Source organism: Narcine bancroftii, chromosome 14 (assembly GCF_036971445.1).
Source record: "Narcine bancroftii isolate sNarBan1 chromosome 14, sNarBan1.hap1, whole genome shotgun sequence".
Lineage (NCBI taxonomy): Eukaryota > Metazoa > Chordata > Chondrichthyes > Torpediniformes > Narcinidae > Narcine > Narcine bancroftii.
Window position 1 is genome coordinate 44,741,916 of NC_091482.1, and position 18,528 is coordinate 44,760,443.

Here is an 18,528-nt window from a genome sequence, read left to right on the forward strand (position 1 = left end):
TATTTGTTTCATGGTTTTTTTTAGATAAGTAGATTTATAGGTTTTCATTATAATTATCCTGGATAATATCCTTTTTCTCCCCCCCAGATTTTATTAAGGTATAATGAGATTTGTTATAATAGTATTTAATTGATTTATATGTATAATCATTTTAATAGACAATCACATTTAATAATAAGGGATGGAGTTTAAAATTTGTCATATTGTGCATTTACTTTATGTCTGTTATTATTTTGTCTTGCTTTATTAATATCTTGTATTTGGATTGTTATGTTAAACTCAATAAAAAATATTTTAAAAAGCAAGAATTATTAATACAAAAGCATTTCTTTCTATCTTGTGAAGAACTGGTTTTCTAACAACATGTGGCCTTAGGTACAAGACAATCATGATCCATTATCACCCCTTATCTTATCTTCACAGAAACAGCTGGATAGATTTTTAAATGGCTCATCTTTCCTGTTAAAATAATTTTTGTCTAACTACGCCCAATTTTGTTTTCCCTTCTCTACCTAGAATGACATCCACAAAGAGCTTGTCTATCCAATTTATTCTGGAGGAAGCAATTGGAAGAATCAAGAACATTTTAAAATTAAGATAAATTCAATAAAATTTGCTTACAACACCATAATAAGCAAATGAATATTCCACATGTACAATTCTCAACCAGGCCAACAAGTAACATTACAAAGTGAGTGATAGGGCCATGGGAAGTGTTGTAGAAGTACAAGAACATTTTTTTGAAAGTGAAAACACAGGTGGAAAAAGTGCTGAAGGTATATGGCACGCTTGCCTTCATCAAATAGAACATGGAGTACAAGGAGTTGGGATGTCATGTTACAGCTGTATAACACTTTGGTGAGACTACATGTAAAATATTGTGTTCAGTTCTGGTTGCTGTACCATATGAAGGATGTGACACAAGAGGGCTGCATTAAAGATTCACAGGGATTATGTTGGGATTAGAGGGCTTGAATTGCAAAGAGAGACAGGATAGACTGGTACAGTTTTCCTTGAAGCAAAGTAAAGGTATTGTCACATAATACTACATTTAAAATGTAACATACATGGTACATAAATTTATTTAAATTTGTCTATCATTAGGAAGATAGAGAGTCGCCATTTTGTCAAGCGCCCGTCACAGAAATGAGGCCCCAGCGAGGATCAAACTTGCGATCCCTGGTTTACAAGACCAGTGCTCTAACCATTGACCTATCAGACCCAAAGGGGGCTCTATGGGTTTATAAAATCATGTAGACTATATAAAATAATGAAGGCCATAGATAAAGTGGACAGTCATATTTTTTTCCCTAAGGAAGGAAAGACTAAACACTGGAGGGTCTAGCTTAAAGGTCAGAGGGGGAATGATTTAAATGGAATCTGAAGGTCAAATTATTCCTTCTGAGGATGGTGGCTAACCTTCTATCTGGGATTCCAAACACCTCCAAAAACTGGCACTATTTTTGGTAATGAAAACACCCAATCGCCTTGCTCTTAGACCCTGCCATTCGTCCCACCCCAGGCCATCCGTCGGTTGCTCTGGTCCCCTTCCATCTGTCACCCCTATCTAATTCCTGAAGCAGCCTCTCAATCTAACTCCCAACGCAGAGTTCACTCATGGTGGCAGCTGGAAATGGCTCAATGCAGGAGCAATGGCCATCTTCATTTTCCATAATTCCAACATGCAGATGGAACTGCTCTGCCAGCACCAGAGCGGTTCCAGGTGCATGGGGGATTATGGGTAAGGAAGACAGCCATTGACCCAGCCGCCAGCTATTGCCTGCTTCTCTCCCACTAGGTGCTTGAGGCCGAGAGTCACCTTTCCATTGAAGGTAAAGAGAGGGCGGGAACAGGGGATGACGGGAACAGGGGTCTGAGCCAGTTTTATTTTAAAAAAACATGCTAGTGATATTATGGTCTTTATTTGTCTAAATACATTTAACACCCCCACTCCGCGGCCTGTTTTGTGTGATTTTGAAATATCGCATTTGCTTTAAGGGTTTAAAATGATTCTAAAATTCGGAAGATTCCGAACAACGGCAGGTATTCAGTCCCGACAATCCCAGATAAAAGGTTAGGCACAAGTGGAAACAGGTACAATTATAATGTTTATAAAAGATATTTGAACAGATACATGAATAGGAAAGGTTTAGAGAAGTGGTTCTCAGCCTTTTTCTTTCCACTCACATACCACTTTAAGTAATTCCTATGCCATTGGTGCTCTGTATCAGTAAGGGATTGCTTAAGGTGGTATGTGAGTGGGAAGAGAAGGTTGAGAATTACTGTTCGAGACCCAATTGTTACTGAAATATTTTGCTTGAGAAAAATTGTCATTGGCCTATTTCCTTTGGAGCTATGAAACTGTGCACATAATGAGTCAATTAGGGATGATTAAAACAGTGGTTTACAAACTTTTTTTTCCCACCCACATACCACCTTCAGCAATCCCTTACTAATCACAGAGCACCAATGGCATAGGGAATACTTAAAGTGGTATGTGAGTGGAAAGAAAAAGGCTGAGAACCACTGGTTTAGAGGGAATACAGGCCAAAAGCAGGCAAATGGGAGCAGCTCAGAAATGCCCCTTGGTTAGCAGGGATGAGTTGGGCAAAAGGGCCTGTTCACATGCTGCATAACTCTATGATTGTAAGTAACGTTCAGGTGTCTGTTGCAAGAGAACAAAATAAGGGTTCTAGCTCTTTGATAGAGACCTGTACCCAATTCTGAGTATAGACGTAGGTGACAAGAACCCAAAACTATGGTTAAAAGAAACTGGCTGATACTCACTTTGCAATTTGCATGTGAAGTTCCATCATACTAATCAGATATCCTAAGGCTGAAAGACTATGCAACACCACAATTTATTTTCTTCAGGAGAGGGAGGACATTTTAAAAAAGAACTGCAAACTGATTGTGTTCAACACCATGTAATTCTAGCACTGAATGTCAAAGTATTACTTATGCTACTTTTTATGTTCAAAACTCTTTTAAGCCCAGTTGGCAATACTTGTATATTTTAATTCCATGACTACAGATTATATTTTTGCTATGAAAAATAACAGCTGTCATGGAATTCTCCTCATACTGAAAATACAAATCCAGAAATAGGATGATTTATGATTAAATTTGCCTTTCAAAAGAAGGTACATATACAGCATGAAAGTTTACAGACCAACAAATATCATTTTGAAACAAGTTACTGAAATATCTTTATAAAATATTATTCTTCATATTCAACTGTTTTGGATATCCAGCATTTTTATTTCCTATCAAAGTTTGGAAACTCCAAGACAGGATTGTTAAAGAGTCACTAAACAAAACTTAATTTTGCTGATATAAATTGTGACTAATAATTTTCTTCCTACTTTTATGTGTGTTGGAATACAATGAGACTGTGGAGTTGATGTAAACTTTATGCAGTAATATAAATCTGGTGAAAGAGAAAAACAGCCTGATATTTAATTTCATCTCAGCTACCATACATTCGTTAATAAATAAATTAAAAAATAATTATGTATAGGGATAAGACTGAATCTCAGAGGAAAGTGCTAAATTAGAGGAAGGCTAATTACAACCAGAACAAGCTGGAGAGCAGCTGTTGTTGGTAAAGTTCACATCTAACATATGGGAGTTGTTTAAAGATGGGCTCGTCAGAATTCAGGACCAACATGTTCTCGTGAGGAAGAAAGACATGGAAAACAAGGTCAGGAACCTTGGATGACCTGGAGTGGTTGTAAATTTAGTCCAACTCTAAGCAAGACTTAAGAACATGAAATCAAACCTGCCTCTTGAAGGAAGAAGGAAAGGCAAAAAGATGCCAATCCTTGGCAAGTGGATTCAGGAGAATCTTAAGACATTTTATACATTGTGACAGATTATATTAGATTTTATATCGTGAATAGACATGTTATAAATGGAAATAAATGGTGGCAGTTTTTTTTAGTGTAGATCACATACAAAAATTTCAAAACAGATCTCATTTAAAATGCCAGAGCCCTGCTCAAGCCAGACAGTCCAGGCTCCGAGCGCCTTTGCAGAAACTTTGAAGAATGCCAATAGAGACATCACAAGTAGGTGTGAATTGGACATTCTGTGGAGTAATGGATTATTGTTTTGGAAAGCAACAGATGAACAAAATCGGAAGATTAGGTCCAGAGCTGCAGTCTGTCTGAATGCAGTTGCCTGTTCTAAGAGGGTCATGTAGTTTTCTCTATGAGAGAGAGAGAGGGAGAGAGAGGGAGAGAGAGGGAGAGAGAGAGAGAGAGAGAGAGAGAGAGAGAGAGAGAGAGAGAATGAATATTCAGTTCTACAGTTTAGCAACAGCAGCTAGGACTGGAACAGGACAAGCTGACAAGCTTGTGGAAGAATCCCATTTTGAAAATGGGTTGTGAGTTCTCAGTTCAGCCTGGTCAAAGCCCTTGTGGTACATACGAGGAGTTGGCTGGCTGTATAATGTTTCACTTGAAACAAGGGAAGCAGAAAAGGAACTCTGTGGTGACCTGAAAGAAAGAGGTTATCATCTGGAAAACCTTGATGGGGCAAGTTTCTTCGGAAAGACACTGCAGTAGCTAATCAGAAGGGATCAGTTGTGGGTGTCCATCAAGCAACAAATCTCTCTGAACACTGACAAGAGCCTTTCTGAGCAGTAACCATTTACATTTCAAGCACCAAAGCCTGGTGAAATTCATAAATATTAAATTCTGTGCTTGGTATAAGAAATGCCTGATACTGGTGAACTCGGAGGAATGAGAAGTGAGATTGGACTGTGAATCAAAGAATTTTTTTGGAACTTGCATACACATTACATACATGTGTGCTTAGAATTAGAAGGGGGTTAAGTTAGGTTAGTTAAGTTAATAGTGATTAGTTAAAGTATGAACTTGTTTTCATGTTTAAAGATAATTAAAAGTAACTTTTGTTTAAGTAACCATTTGTCTTGGTGAATATCTATTGCTGATGGGTTTTTGGGGTCCTCTGGGCTCCTAAAAATATTCAAGGATATGTTGGGTCTCTTCAAGAATATAAAGTTGGATGTCCCCAGGATGGGATCTATCCCACGTTATTGAGAGAGGCGAGAGAGACTATTAGGGCCTTGACAGAGAATTTCATATCCTCTTGAACAACAGCTAAGAACTAGAGAATAATTAATTTTGTTCCTTTGTTTTAGAAGAACAAACCAGGAGATTATAGGCTGGTGTGCCTTACAAAAGTGGTTAGGAAATTACTGGCGAAGATTCTTATGGATAGTATTTTCTCACAAGTGGAATAGCATGGCCTTGTTAGGGATAGTTAGCGTGGCTTAGTGTGATGGAAGTCACATCTTGTTTGAGCTTTTGAGTTGTCAAAGATGATTGATGAGGGTAGAGCAGTGGGTGTTGTCCACATGGACTTTAGTAAGGCCGTCAAAAAGGTGCCTCATGATATAGGCTGGTCCAGAAAAGTATCACACAAGGAATACATGGAAACTTGAATTCAAAATTGGCTTAACCATAGAAGACTGTAGATAATGGTGGAAGAGTGATATTCTGATCACTGGTGTCCTGCAGAAATTGGTGGTGGGATCTCTGCTGTTCATTTGGAAGATTAATAAGTTTGCAGATGACACAAACAATGGTAGAGTTGTGGATAGTGAAGAGGTTTATCAAAGGAGATACCAGGATGTAGCTCAATTGGGACATAGAGAAATGGCTGATGGAAATTTAATCTAGATAAGCATGAGGTATTTCACTCTGGGAGGTCAAATGCACAATGAAACTATACAGTAAATGGCAGGTTCCTTTGGAGTATTGAAAAACAAAGGGATCATAGGGTGTAAGTCCCGAACTCCTTGAACAAGTAGATAGGGTGGGAAAGAAGGTGCATGACACACTTGCCTTTATCAGTCAGGAATGGAGTAAATATTGGCAAGTGAAGTTCCAGCTATGTAAAATTTTAGTGAAGCCACATTTGAAGTATCATGTCCAAATCTGATGGTGCATTACAGGAAGGATAATGGAGACTTTAGAAAGGGTACAAAAAGTAAATCAGGATTTTGCTTGGATTAAAGAGAATTAGCTGTGAGGAGAAGTTGGACAGACTAGAATTGTTTGCATTGGCGCAGTGGTGGGGGGGCGGGGGGAGCTAAGAGTTAATAAAATTATTACGAGCATCACAAAGAGTTAGCTCTCCCCCCCACCCAAGGTGAAAATATATATCACTAGAGGGCATAGATTTAAGTTTAAAATGATTTGCGGGGTTTTTTTTAAACACTAAGAATGGTGAGTACCTGGAATGCACCATAAGGGAAGGCAGTGGAAGCAGATGTTACACAGTCCAATTCCAATTATTCAAAATCCGCATTTATCCAAACTTTTTTGGACCCAGAAGTGACATCAGTCTGGCTCCGAAAAAATCAAAATCCTCATTTATCCAAAAATGTTCGAAACCAAATGGCTTATTTTGTTCAGGTTGATTTTTTGGTGAGAATTACACATTATTTCATACTTTTAAAGCCTTGCCTTGTTGTTTGTTGTTGTTTACACACTGCTACAAGTGATTTGCTGTTTCTACTGGATTGTTTTTAAAAAATGACTAGTTATCTGAAAAAAAAATCATTTATCAGAAATAGGCCTGGACCCGACGGCTTGGATAATCAGAGCGGTACTGTATTTAAGAGGCACGTAGACGTTAACCACGTGCAGGCAGATTGGATGAGTTTAAATTAGCATCATGGTCACCACAGAAGTTGTGCGCTGAAGTGCTTGTTCCCGTGCTATACTGTTCTATGTTCTAATAGGATGGGTGCAAAATGTACTGCTGATTGATTAATTCTTACCCGTCAGATTATAGCGCAAAGAGAAAATCTACCCAGATCATTTCGACAATGACTATTCAAAGGAAGCATAAATATTTTATTTCAAATTTTTATTTACTTAGAACAGTAAAATCAAAAATGGCTGAACAATTCTGTAAGCATTTGCTTTAGTAATAGTGACTCTTTAACCAAAATAAAATGACATTCAATCACCCATGCCTTTCCACTTACCAGTGGATTTTGAAATAACACGACAAACGTGGTACTTGTTTTGATCAAGATGTTTTGCCATTTTGTCGGAATCAATCACATTGGCTTCAAATGGACAATCAACACATACCAGTTTCATATCTCTGTAACAATACAAAGTAGTAATTTACCCACTGAAAAATGCCTTTAATTATGAGACAATTATCAATCTGCAGTACACAATGTGTGGCGGCTGGTCTCTTACAATCAAGAGCAATGAGCACTGACTGCTTGGAACCGTAATGATTCCTTTAATGAGACAATGGTTCTATTTGTTTAAATGTAACAAAAAGAGAGTTACTATTATTCTTATTTTCTCATTGCTACACTTGAACTTGAAATGATACTGCACTTCCTACCTCAATTTGTTAGAATACTCTCTGAACATCCAAAATTTCTTTTTACTTGGGGCAGTGTGAAAGCTGCAAAATAGAATCAAGATTAAAAAAAGGTGCATGCACTTACGGATGAAAATGCATTGCTTAGATTTTTTTTCATTGAAATAATAATGACATACATCAGTACAGTGGTATCCGTGTAAAGTACAGGTTGAATACCCCTTATCCAAGTACTTGAAATCTGAAATGATCCAAAATCCAAAACCTTTTTTGTCCATGGTCCCATAAGGTAAGAGAGTTCAGGAATCGGAGAATGGGATGTAGCGGTAGTGAATTATAGAGAGTAGATGCATATGTAAATATATATATTGTAATGTGAATGTATGTATCTTTAATTCTGAATGAATTTTTTAAATGGTTTCCAAAGTTTGAAAAATCCAAAGTCCAAAACACTTCTGGTCCCAGGCATTTTGGATAAGGGGATCTCAACCTGTAGTATTTTCAAATAAATACATTATTTGAACACAGAAATGGAAGTATTAGAAAATTAATTTGTTTCTGAAATGGCAGTTTTGAAGACTTAAAATGAAAATTTGTATCTTACTATTAAACTTAGAGAAAGTCAACAGGAAAATTTGAGCCCTACAAAATCTATCGACATTTGTACAACGCATCTGTTTTGCTGAGGACATAAAGAAAAGTATGTTCAAGGAAAGTGACAATGAGCAATTAATAACAAAATTCATGTAAATAACTTTATTGTGACTAAACCTATACTTAACCGCTAGAAGCAAAATTTAAAGACTTCTACTCGTGACTCTGTAGCTATTTGCCGTTATTACAACAATAAATAAAATTGTAAATTATGCACAGAAAACAGTTACAACCCATTAGTAAGTACCATTAGTAAGTTCAATTTTGATTGTTTGCTTCAATCTACAGACAGCTATCGATCTTATAACTGTGTCAATGCTCTATCTTTGTTCTTTGGAATGAACACTCAGGATGAAAGACTTAAATGTACGAGTCAGGACCATATAGATCTCACATCACAACTTGGATATTATCCATATCTGCTTAAAAATGTGAAACTACACAATGTAATCTTGTTATTCAAGAGATGCATATTTGTTACAGCCATGAAACAAGTATTAGAAATGAGCATGCAAAACATGCATATTCCGGTTTGTGCCTTGGACCTCAATGAGCATTATGATGGAGGGAAAAACACAATGCTGGAGTGCTCTTTATTATGACAAAGGAAAAGATACATAACCTATGTTTCGGGCTTCAGCATAATGTAGGCAGGCGTACGAATATTTTGTTGTTGGAAAAGCAGGAGAGGGGGGTTCCTTGCCCGCAAGTTACCAACATCTCGCCGCACATGTGTCTTTCAGCCACAGCTGCTCACTAATCCACAAATGGGGTCACTGGTCGTCTGCTCTGGTTCACCTTCTCACCGGGGGGGGGGGGGGTCTCCCCATTACTGGTGCCCTGCACCAGTCCACTGTTCTCCTGGAGTCTGCAACCACTCATAACTGCTAATGAACACAGGCAGCACCATCTTGGGCCCAGAACCGACAGTTGCAATATTTTAAATAAAAGACTGCAGGTCCTTTAACAGGCCACTTAAAGCCTGTGCAGAGACGCTGTCAGGAGGACCGGGCAATAGGATCCTGCGGGGTAGGGCTGTGTCTAAGTTCCCCACTCACCACAGGTCTGCAATGGCAGGCAGCAGCACTGTAAATACAGTAGCGCCAACAGCACTGCATTCTTAAAAATTAGGAACATGCAAAAAACTTTTAGATAAAAATCACTATTGACAACCTAGAAGGACTCAATTTGGGTACAGCTCTTTACCAAATAAAATTTCCCATTCTTCCTACCTTGTCATATGGGCTACATAAGATTTGTTGCAGCTACTTCTGAATCGACAGAGGGAACAACAGGCGTAAGTGGCAAAGTGATTAGTGAATTCTTTAACTTCTGTGTCACACTCAACACATTTGAGAACACCATATTTGGACCTGTGAATAAACAAGATCACTATTAAACCTGGGATTCCAAAGTCCAGTCATTTATATGTGCAGCAAATAACCTGACATGAGCAAAAAACACATCTACACAGGTTTACATAATTTCACCTTAACTCTCACAAGAAAATACTGATTCCATATTCAATATAAAATTATGTTTTTCTGAATTGCTCATTTAATATATTTTCCTATGATTCAGCATGAGAAAAATCCCTATCCTGGCACAATATGTTATATTCAAAGTTTTCCTTGTCAGATGTTTTGGACACATGCTAAACATTGCTGTTGAACTCTTTCAAGCGTGTGAGTTGATTGGTCATAATGTGCCCCTCAATCAACACCTTTCAAAATCGATAAACTAGGCACTCTTGTTTGCAGTACAGGTATTTTAACCATGTCCAAAACTTAGCTGCCACAACTGCCCACACTGAAATTATTTTGAAGAAATAAAGAGTTATGTCATGAAAAAAAATACAAAGGTTCCGTGAAAACACTTAAGTAAAAAAGTAAAGGGAAAAATGCTGGTTGACCACAACATCAAGTATACAATTATTACTGAGGCCTCAAGGTTCTTAAAATACACGATGGAACCAAGATGATGTAAAAATAAGCCAAGATGATTTACCTGAAAAACTGAATGTCAATATTAAAAGGTTTGGTTATTTTTTTGTTAGCTGTATTTTTCTTCTTTTCCTCTTTAAAGTATGGTGCTGGTTGAGAACTCCCTTGGGTAGTAACTTGGTTTATAGCTGATGAGCATAATTTAGTGTTTACTGTTACTGATGATGAGTACTGGAGTGTAGAGCTAGTTGAAGAATTAACCGAAGGCATGGAAGATGATCCAACTGGATATGCCGACATGGAAGCTCGAATTGTAACCTGTCGGATTAAATAGGTTGTCAGTCAACAGAAACTGGATCCAGCTCCATTAGGAGACCAATAAATGATACTGCTACCCAAACTACCAAAAACACATACAGGATTTTCTTTCATAGAAAATACTCAATTTATTGCAAAGACAATTATTTTGGCATATCCACACAAATGAATCAAAGTTGAAATCCAATTTAAATTTAGCAAGGCCTTTGACACATGGTAGGAAGGTCTGAAAGGTGAGATCACATGGGATCTAGAGGCCGGTCTGGAAGGTCAGATAGCATGGAGTCCAGGTTAAGTTGGTGAACTGGTGGTAGTAAAGGATAGTTACTCCAATTGGAGACTTGTGACCAATGATGTGCTGGGTCCAAAGTTGTTTGTTACCTTAGACAACAATGTAGTCAGCATGGTTAGTAAGTTTGTGAATGACATAAAAATAGTAGCATTGTGGATAGTGAATGTTACCTCAGGTCACAACAAATCTAGATGAATGGGGAGAGTTGGCCAAGTAACAGCAGATGGAACTTAACTTGGATAAGTCTAAGGTATTGTACTTTGGCAGGTTAAAACAAAGCAGGACTTAAATAGTGAATGAGGTCTATTGTAAAACAGATGAGTGTTGTAGAACAAAGGTTCTTGAGGATACAAATACTAGTTGCATTAAAGTGGCAACACAGGTGGACAGAGTGGTGAACATGTTTAGCACGCTTGCCTTCACCATACAGAGACATTATGTTATAAGTGTACAAGGTCTTAGTGAGACTGCATTTGGAGTATTGTGCACAGATTTGATCACCCAGCTACAGAGAATATATCATTAATCTAGAAAGGGTGCAGAAAAGAGACATGAGCATGTTGCTGGGACAGGCATGTTTGAGTTATATGTTGAACCTGGATAGGTTGGGACTTTTCTCCCTAAGAAAGAGACTAAGCCGAGGTGGGGTGGGGGGGGGGGGGGGGGGTGGGGGAGTTATAATAAAATCATGAGTGGCATAGATAAACAGCCAGAGGCCCCTTTCCCAGGATAAGGGAATTTAAAACTAAAAGGCATAGATACAAGGTGAGGAGAGAAAGATTTAAAACAGATTCTAGATGCACCCTCTTCATACAGAGAAAGAGGTGGAAGTGGGGAAAATTGTACTGTTTGAAAGATATTTAGACACAAGATGTGGGTAGGAAAGGTTTGGAGGGAAATGGACTGAATGAATGGATATGATAAGGTGAAGAGCCTCTTCCCTTGCTGAGAGCACTGTAATTACATTTTCAAGCTGGTATCCCAAAGGGAATATGCAGGATCTAATGAAGTCATCAGCTTATTTTTAATTAGCAAGGCAAAACTATGCCTGGTGTGTTCTGAGTATTTTGCATGTGTTGATCTGAAAATATCTTTTGGGGATATAGTAAATGTAATTTGAGGCATATAAATGGCCATATGATCCCTTATCTTTGAGGCTTGTGGGCCACTTGAAGGGAATGTGGTGGTGGACCACCTTCTTGGACTGCTATCAATCTGATACAACTGTAATGCTTGGCCACTTCAACCACTTCAGGCTGAAGATAAATAGCTGCCCTCTACCCCCAAAGTGTACGAGTCAACTAATTGATGAATAACCACAGAATATTCCTGGTATTGTATATAAACATACTTGCTACTTTTTCAGATTTCTAAAAATAAATATAAATCAGAATTCAAATCTCGACTCCGACCATCTCAGATTACTAGTAAATGTCTGCTGGCACATGAGGGAGCTATCATGCAACTTTGTACATCAAGGACTTCTTCTGCAATAAGAGCATATACTTCCAGCCAGAAAGCAGACTTCCTTCCTCCCTGCCTCTTGTAAGGAAGCCAGTTCATTCTCCCAGCTGCTCTACTCCATTGTATCATTGTTCCAATGAGAGTTTTTTGCAGAGGGGCCTCTGTGATGTCTTTCACTTTCCTGAAATGTGCCTTCTCCACCCTAATCTGCATTATTAAAACCTCACATATTTTGCACTAACTGCAACTGTGAATCTTTATTGATCTTTTTATATTTACTATCTTCTATTGTCCCATCACATATTGTGGTAATTTAATTTATACCATTGTTGTTAGTGTACCTGACATACCTGTGAGGCTGCAGCAAGAATGAATGTTGATGCACCTGTACGTTGTTTTATGTATATTACATTAAACTCTCATATTTCCTACTCATATAAAGCCCATGACTATTTCCCACATAGCTGCTCTCACCCTCTCTCTGGTCCACATTTCATAATCCACCCCAACCTTTGTATTAAATGAATCATCCTTTACAATTTCTGGCATCATTAAAAAAATTCCACTACAAATACATTTTTCTTTCTCCTCTTCTTTCAAAAATCTAACAGGACTTTATCTTTCACATCTTCCTGGTCTGCTTTTTGATCTCTACCAACTATTTCTCTTCTTCTGTGTTGAGTGTACATGGCCAACAGTAAGCTTTATTCTATAAGCCAGTCCCACTTTGTCTTTTCCATTTGGGGCCTCCTGCACTGTTAGAATGAATTTCAGCAGAAGTTTGAGGATCAATACTTTATTTTCTGGCTGGTCAAGTTGCTTCCTTCCCAACGATATTAAATTCAACACCTTCAGGTGTTCTCTCTGTTTGTCAGTTCTGCTGTTGGCCGTCCATCTGCATTATTAGTTCAGTATTCTCTCTGCATTAGTGTAGCCTTACCTTAATTTTGCAGCCGTTACATTCCTTTGCTTTCTCTCTCCAGCTGCGCTCACCTCATTTTAAGTTCCATTGTTTGTGTTAATTCTCTCTAATTAATGTCCTTATTAATCCAACCAGATGACTTCATCAACTGGATTTCTCCTCAGCAATCTTGACCTCATTCCAACAGCAGTAAATCCATTTATCCTGTCCATCCCTACCACATGCTCTACAACTTGGAACAATTTTTATTTCTTTCTCAGTTCTAACGAAGGGTCTCAACTTGACATGTTTTCTTTCCACGTGCTGCCTTGTCTGCTCTATGTCTCCAGCAATTCTGTTTAAACGGCACACTTCGAGCATCTGCAGTTTTTTTTATTGTCAGCCTGAAAAGGTCCATTGCTCTTTCCTAAGTCACACTGCGACCAGCTGTTGGATGAGATCAATAGATGTCTTGTGGTCAATTCTACTTTTAATTTTACTACTCTTTCCTTGTTGAGGAAACTTCCGTACATGTATACCTGGAATGAAATATGCGCTTGATGAAGTTGATAAAGATAATAATAAAAAGCAACTTCCAAATACCTAAAGGACATCTTCAGTTCCATTTTTACTAAACTTCACAAATCACATACTTTAATTTCAATGCAAGGATTTTTATGAATATGTAAAGCTGTTGTGGAAAATGACTATGAATGCAATAGTCCATGGGATTATAAAACCTGCCAGTGGTATGATGCATCAATCATTCACATCAGACATGAACTGACACACTGGGTCAGTAAAATGTTTGCCTGCAGACACAAAACCTAAATGTTGACAAGGACAAAGGAACTAAAGTAAGCTCCAATGTTAATAGAAACAGAATGTGAGAATTGGAGGAGAAGGCTGTAACTCAACCTCCTCTCCAAGCTCTCCTCAGGAGGGGGCAATGATTACCTCATGTAAAATATTTTTCCCCAATGAAACAAAATAAAAGGGGTAAGGCATTACATGTTTTTGTTGTACATTGCAAATAATTTAGCACACCAGCAATCAAACTGCCACAAATGACAAACAATTCATATTCAAGAAATGCCAACAATGTTATATTGAAAGCAATTAAAAGGCTATGAAATGATCCCGTATTAAACACCCATAACATTCACTGAATGAAAAATAAGGTTTCTGTCCAATAATCCAACCTTTGTGCCAGGAGGTAGGCCTTCTAATTGAGCAGGTTTTCGAAATGTCCTATGATGTTGAGTCTTATGATCCACCTTTTCTTTACAGGTTAGAAACTGAAGTTTACATTTGCTGCAACGGTAAACTCCCTTTTTCTGGACAAGAAATTAAAATTTTAAATTATATTTAAAATGATAATACTGTAATAAGATGAAAATAGCTGATCAAATCCACACAATAACTAGAATGCAATAGAAGATACTTGGAAGAGCGAAAGATTTGCTTGCTTATGCATCGCAAATTCTAAGTTTGTACAAAATATCATTCCACCAACTTCTCTTAAAATGCACCCAGTTGAAAATAAGCAAGTGCAAATGTGTGCTGGAACTTTACATACAAAATGTATGAGAGAGAAACAGAAGCAGGCAATGTAGCCTCTCGAGCATGCTCCATCCTTCACTGATCCAATCCTGGCCCAGCTTTACCTTCCTGCCCATAACCTGTGACTCCCTATTGATCACAAATAGATCTTTGGGCCTTGAATGTTTTCAATGATTCAGCCCCCAAAACCCTTTAGAGAAGAGCATTACAGAAAAATTAGATTTTCTCAGAGGAGAAAATCATCATATTAAATGGATGTGGACTCTCCCACATGAGGAGAAATATTCCATCAGTATCGACCCTGCCAAGCCCTAATAGGCTGATGTGATTTCCACTGATCAATTCTTCACGATTTCAATTAGAACTAGGGGAAGCACATTTAAGACGGAGGTAAGGAGAAACTTCCCCCACTGAATAGTGAATTCACAGATTCTCTGCCCAATGATGCAGTACAGGCTGCTGTATTAAACGAGACAATCTGAACAGTTGGATATATTTTTTGAATAATAGAGGAATGTGGAATATGTGGGTAAGTAGATCTGAATCTGCGGCCACATCAGCCACAATGTTAGTGAATGGATCAGAGGGTTTAATGAGCCAGATCCTCAACTCCTGCAGCTAAATTCTTTTACTTGGTGATACAATGCAACTGAGTTGCTACAAAGATGTTATAATGTTCAATAGGTTTCCTGTTAGAAGTTAAGGCTACAATTTTAGTAGGTTACAATTTCTTCTTTTTCCTTGTTAATTGAATGTACAGAAATACAATTGTGTTCTGAGTAGAATCTATCCTAAATATTAATTAGCCCGTGCCTTCGATAATGGCAATGGCCTTTACCGCTGCTGTGAACACCATTTTCAAAATAACAAAATCTGATCATTTTATTTCTATCTGTAGATCACAAACACAATTAAAAATCACAATCCCAAAATTTTACTGTCTGGTATGCAATCTATTCAATTAATTTTTAATGCTAACTTCATACAAAATATGTTTCTTGCCTTTAAGTTAAAAAATTTCAAGCTTGTTACATTCTAAGAATGTAGTATTATTTGACAATAATGGAACCTTTACCTTTTGCTATTTTACTATTGTGGTCAATTATCTTTTTGTACTGTTGCACTTTTCATTTTCAACCATTACAATTTTATGCTCTGAATTCATTTTTCTAAGTGTAGCAAAGCTTTGAACTCTAAATTCTACTCAGGTGATCTTTCTATAGTTAACAGACATCAAAATGAAATGTAGCATTTATCAAGAAGTATTTTCCAATTTCTAAAATTCTTCTTTTGAAGTTAATGAATGATCTACTTTCTGAGCCTTAGGTTTTCATTTTTGTGGAAAATAAATGCAGTTCAATTGCAGCATCTGGAGAAGTTCTTGTTCAACTCCAGTAGAAATGAAAACATTTATCCACAAGTGCAGAGCACTTCATCAGAGTAAAATATTCATATTCATCAATATAGTTTCATGGAAAAACATAATTCTATTAACTTTATACAAGGGGCCATACATTGTATTTGGAAAGGAGCCTGGTTGGGTAATCAGAGAGCTTCAGTGGAAGGCCATTTTTTGCAAGAGTTTTAACTATGAATTATTCAAGGACCAATTAATAATGATTCTGGACAAACTGTAAGGAAGGACAGGAAGGGCAAGGCAAAAGTACCTTGATGATGAGAAACCACGTCTACCACGTGGTTTAGGTTTAGTAAGCTAATATCAGGCAGGGCTATGGAGGAATTATAAGGATTGTAAGGAACAGCTCAAGCAGAGGAAGGCTGAAGGGGGCCTTGAAATGTCCTTTCCCTGCAGGATTAGGGAGAAACGGGAATCATAAGGTAAAGTCCAGGACCACTCAAGGACAAAGTGGGAATTCATGCTTGGTGTCAGAGGAAGTGCACATTAGGGTTCAGATTCGGGAGTCAGGTGCTCTGGTGACTGGAGAGGCAGGAGCCCACCGACTTGTCAGTGTTGTCAGTGAGTATTCCACTAGCCCGGGAAGCCTCCCACGGTATCGGCAGCAGCTGTTGGTCAGTCTCGATGATCAGCAGCACCAGATGGGACATTATCAGGAATCGGCCACAGCCAGCATTGGTTTGGTGAGAATTAAACATTACTTTAATGCTTAAAAAAGCCTTCCCTTGTTGCTGTTTAAACGTTGATACAAATGATTTGCCGTTTTTAAAAAAAATGTTCAGTTCTCAGAAATTTTTTATCCGACATAGGCCTGATTACGATCATTTCGGATCCTCGGAGTTGTACTGTGCATGTGTGCGCGGATATGTATATGTATACATATATATGTGCATACATGTGCCCTCGCATGGGTGTGTGTATACTGTTATGGGTCCAGAAGACCCCAAAACCCAGCAGCAATAGAAATTCACCAAGATAGATGGTTACTTAAACAGAAGTTACTTTTAATTTTCTTTAAACATGAAAACAGGATAAAACTTTAACTTATAACAATATGTTAACTTAAGTTAACTTAACCCCCTTCTAATTTTAAGCACATGTGTATGTAATGTGTGTGTGTAAGTTCAGAAGTGTTCTTTGATTCACAGTCCAATCTCATTTGTCACTCCTCCAGGTTCAACAGTATCAGGAAATTCTTATATTGTGCACAGAATTTAACATTTATGAATCTTCACCAGGCTTTGGTTCTTGAAAGGTGAATGGTTACCACTCAGAAAGGTTCTTGTCGGTTTTCAGAGAGAGATTTGTTGCTCATTGGACACACACAAACTAATTCCTTCTGATCAGCCACTTGTATCTTGCCAAAGAAACGCCCCAGCAGGGTTTTCCAGATGATAACCTCTTTCTTTCAGGTCACCACAGAGTGCCTTTTCTGTTTCCCTTATCTCAGGTGAAACATTATACAGCCAGCGATCTTCTCTTGTATGGACCACAAGGGTTTTGACCAGGCTGAACTCAGAACTCACAACCCGTCTTCAAAGTGGGGTTTCAAACAAGCTTCCAAAAGCCACTGCAAAAAACCAGCAGTCTCTCTCTCTCTCTCTCCTTCTATGTCACACTTAGTGAAAAACCTGTTTGACACACTCTGCTTGCAAAACCGCATGACCTTCCTAAAACAGCACACTCCACCAAAACAGCTTGCTGACTCCCAAAATTAATTCATGAGATATCTTAACAGTTTCCTTAGATGGATCTTGTGAAAATCTCCAGCACATGAGTCTATTGTCTTTGCAGACTTGTAGGCACCACCTTGTGCATAACTCCTGCATTCTGTTCTGAAGTGTATTTGTTTATGACCGAACTAAAAATCCCACAATCTATCTTTCAAAAAACATCTTGACATAATATAAACTATAACATGTCACAGTACGTGCGCATGTATGAGTGTGCACGTACGTTTGAGTATGTACACATGTAAGTACTGTGTGCACAGTTTATTTACATGTTTACACTGCATACAGTTCATTTTTTGCACTACCAATTAGTCGGAATTCTGCTGCGCCTGCAGGAGAAAGGATTCTCAGGGTCATGTGATGTCATGCATGTTCTGACAATAAATCAGAAATCTGAATCTGTGTGTGCACATAAATAATGTCAATAAATGACACATGAAAAAGTAGGTGGGAAGGTTCATTAGTTTGCAGATGACACTAAGATTGGTGGAGTTGTGGAGTGTAGAGGGCTATCAAAGAATGCAACAGGATGTAGACCAGTTACAGATATGGGCTGAGAAATGGCATATGGAGTTTCATCCTGGACAAATGTGAGGTCTTGCTTTTGGGAGGTCAAATGGAGTCATATAGCATGGAAACAGGCCCTTCATCCCAATGTGTCCACACTGACCACAATGTCTCACCCACACAAGCCCCATATCCATCTGTCCATATATCTGTCCCAATTTGTTCGTAAACATTGCAATAGTACCTGCATCAATCATCTTCTGCAGCAGCCCATTTTACCTGTAAAAAAGTTCCCCGTCAGGTTCTTGTTAAATCTTTTTCGCCCCTCACCTTAAACCTATGTTACTGATTCCCCT

The 18,528-nt window shown here is 38.1% G+C and overlaps 1 protein-coding gene across 5 annotated transcripts in view; it reads right to left on the reverse strand.

The window, feature by feature from the left end:
* LOC138749625 (zinc finger protein 280C-like) overlaps positions 1-18,528 on the reverse strand; it is a 146,014-nt gene that overhangs the window by 16,224 nt on the left and 111,262 nt on the right. For all 5 annotated transcript variants that reach the window (XM_069911271.1, XM_069911269.1, XM_069911268.1 and 2 more), the window contains 5 exons: positions 14,155-14,289; positions 10,042-10,295; positions 9,267-9,407; positions 7,402-7,464; positions 7,025-7,146 (listed from right to left, as the gene is read on the reverse strand). In XM_069911271.1, the coding sequence (XP_069767372.1) occupies positions 7,025-7,146; positions 7,402-7,464; positions 9,267-9,407; positions 10,042-10,295; positions 14,155-14,289 (715 nt within the window). The remainder of the gene's footprint in view (positions 1-7,024; positions 7,147-7,401; positions 7,465-9,266; positions 9,408-10,041; positions 10,296-14,154; positions 14,290-18,528) is intronic.